The 616-nt window shown below is 46.8% G+C and overlaps 1 protein-coding gene across 1 annotated transcript in view; it reads right to left on the bottom strand.

Annotated features, from left to right (window-relative positions):
• LOC101300023 (geraniol 8-hydroxylase-like) overlaps positions 1-616 on the bottom strand; it is a 7,181-nt gene that overhangs the window by 4,854 nt on the left and 1,711 nt on the right. Inside the window, exon 3 of the mRNA XM_004310157.1 lies at positions 50-606. Within this exon, the coding sequence (XP_004310205.1) occupies positions 50-606 (557 nt within the window). The remainder of the gene's footprint in view (positions 1-49; positions 607-616) is intronic.

The raw sequence follows: 616 nt of genomic DNA, 5'->3' as shown, positions 1-616 counted from the left end.
CATCCATGTCCAGGAACATCACAAACTACTTCATCCCTATAATGCTTACCAATCGAAACAGACACTTTACAGGTTCTGGTTACACGCACTTGAGGACCTTTCTTCACCCAACCCAGAGAATAGGGCATCACATGGGCCTCTTTTGGCAACTGCAAATACTCTACCAACTTTTCAGCAACAAAGTTTTCGCAACTCCCATTATCCACAATCAAATTACACACCTTGTTGTTGACAGAACAATGCGATCTGAAAAGGTTCTTACATTGACCGTCCTCCTTCCTGGGAGACAACAGAATTCTCTGCAATACAATGTTCACCTTTTCTGGAGAATCTTCCACTGCAAATTCAGCCCCTTCATAGTCATCGCCTCCTTCCTCCGCCTCGTCTTCCTCGCAGGCCTCGATTAAAGCCTGAACTGCTTTAACCACCTTCGGAGGGGCAGTACACTCGTTGGATCTATGACCAGGCTGTAAACACCTATAACAAGTACCTAGGAAAGGCCTTGTATAAGGGTTAAAAGGTCGCTGCACAGGTGCTGCCCGAGTTGCCCTGCTAGTACTGCCAAAACCAGAAACGCCACCCTCTTTGTTAACAGCACTAGAAGCCCTAGTGGTCA

This window comes from Fragaria vesca, unplaced genomic scaffold (assembly GCF_000184155.1).
Source record: "Fragaria vesca subsp. vesca unplaced genomic scaffold, FraVesHawaii_1.0 scf0513160_u, whole genome shotgun sequence".
In the NCBI taxonomy this organism is placed as follows: Eukaryota; Viridiplantae; Streptophyta; class Magnoliopsida; order Rosales; family Rosaceae; genus Fragaria; species Fragaria vesca.
This window is presented reverse-complemented; position numbering and strand designations above follow the sequence as displayed.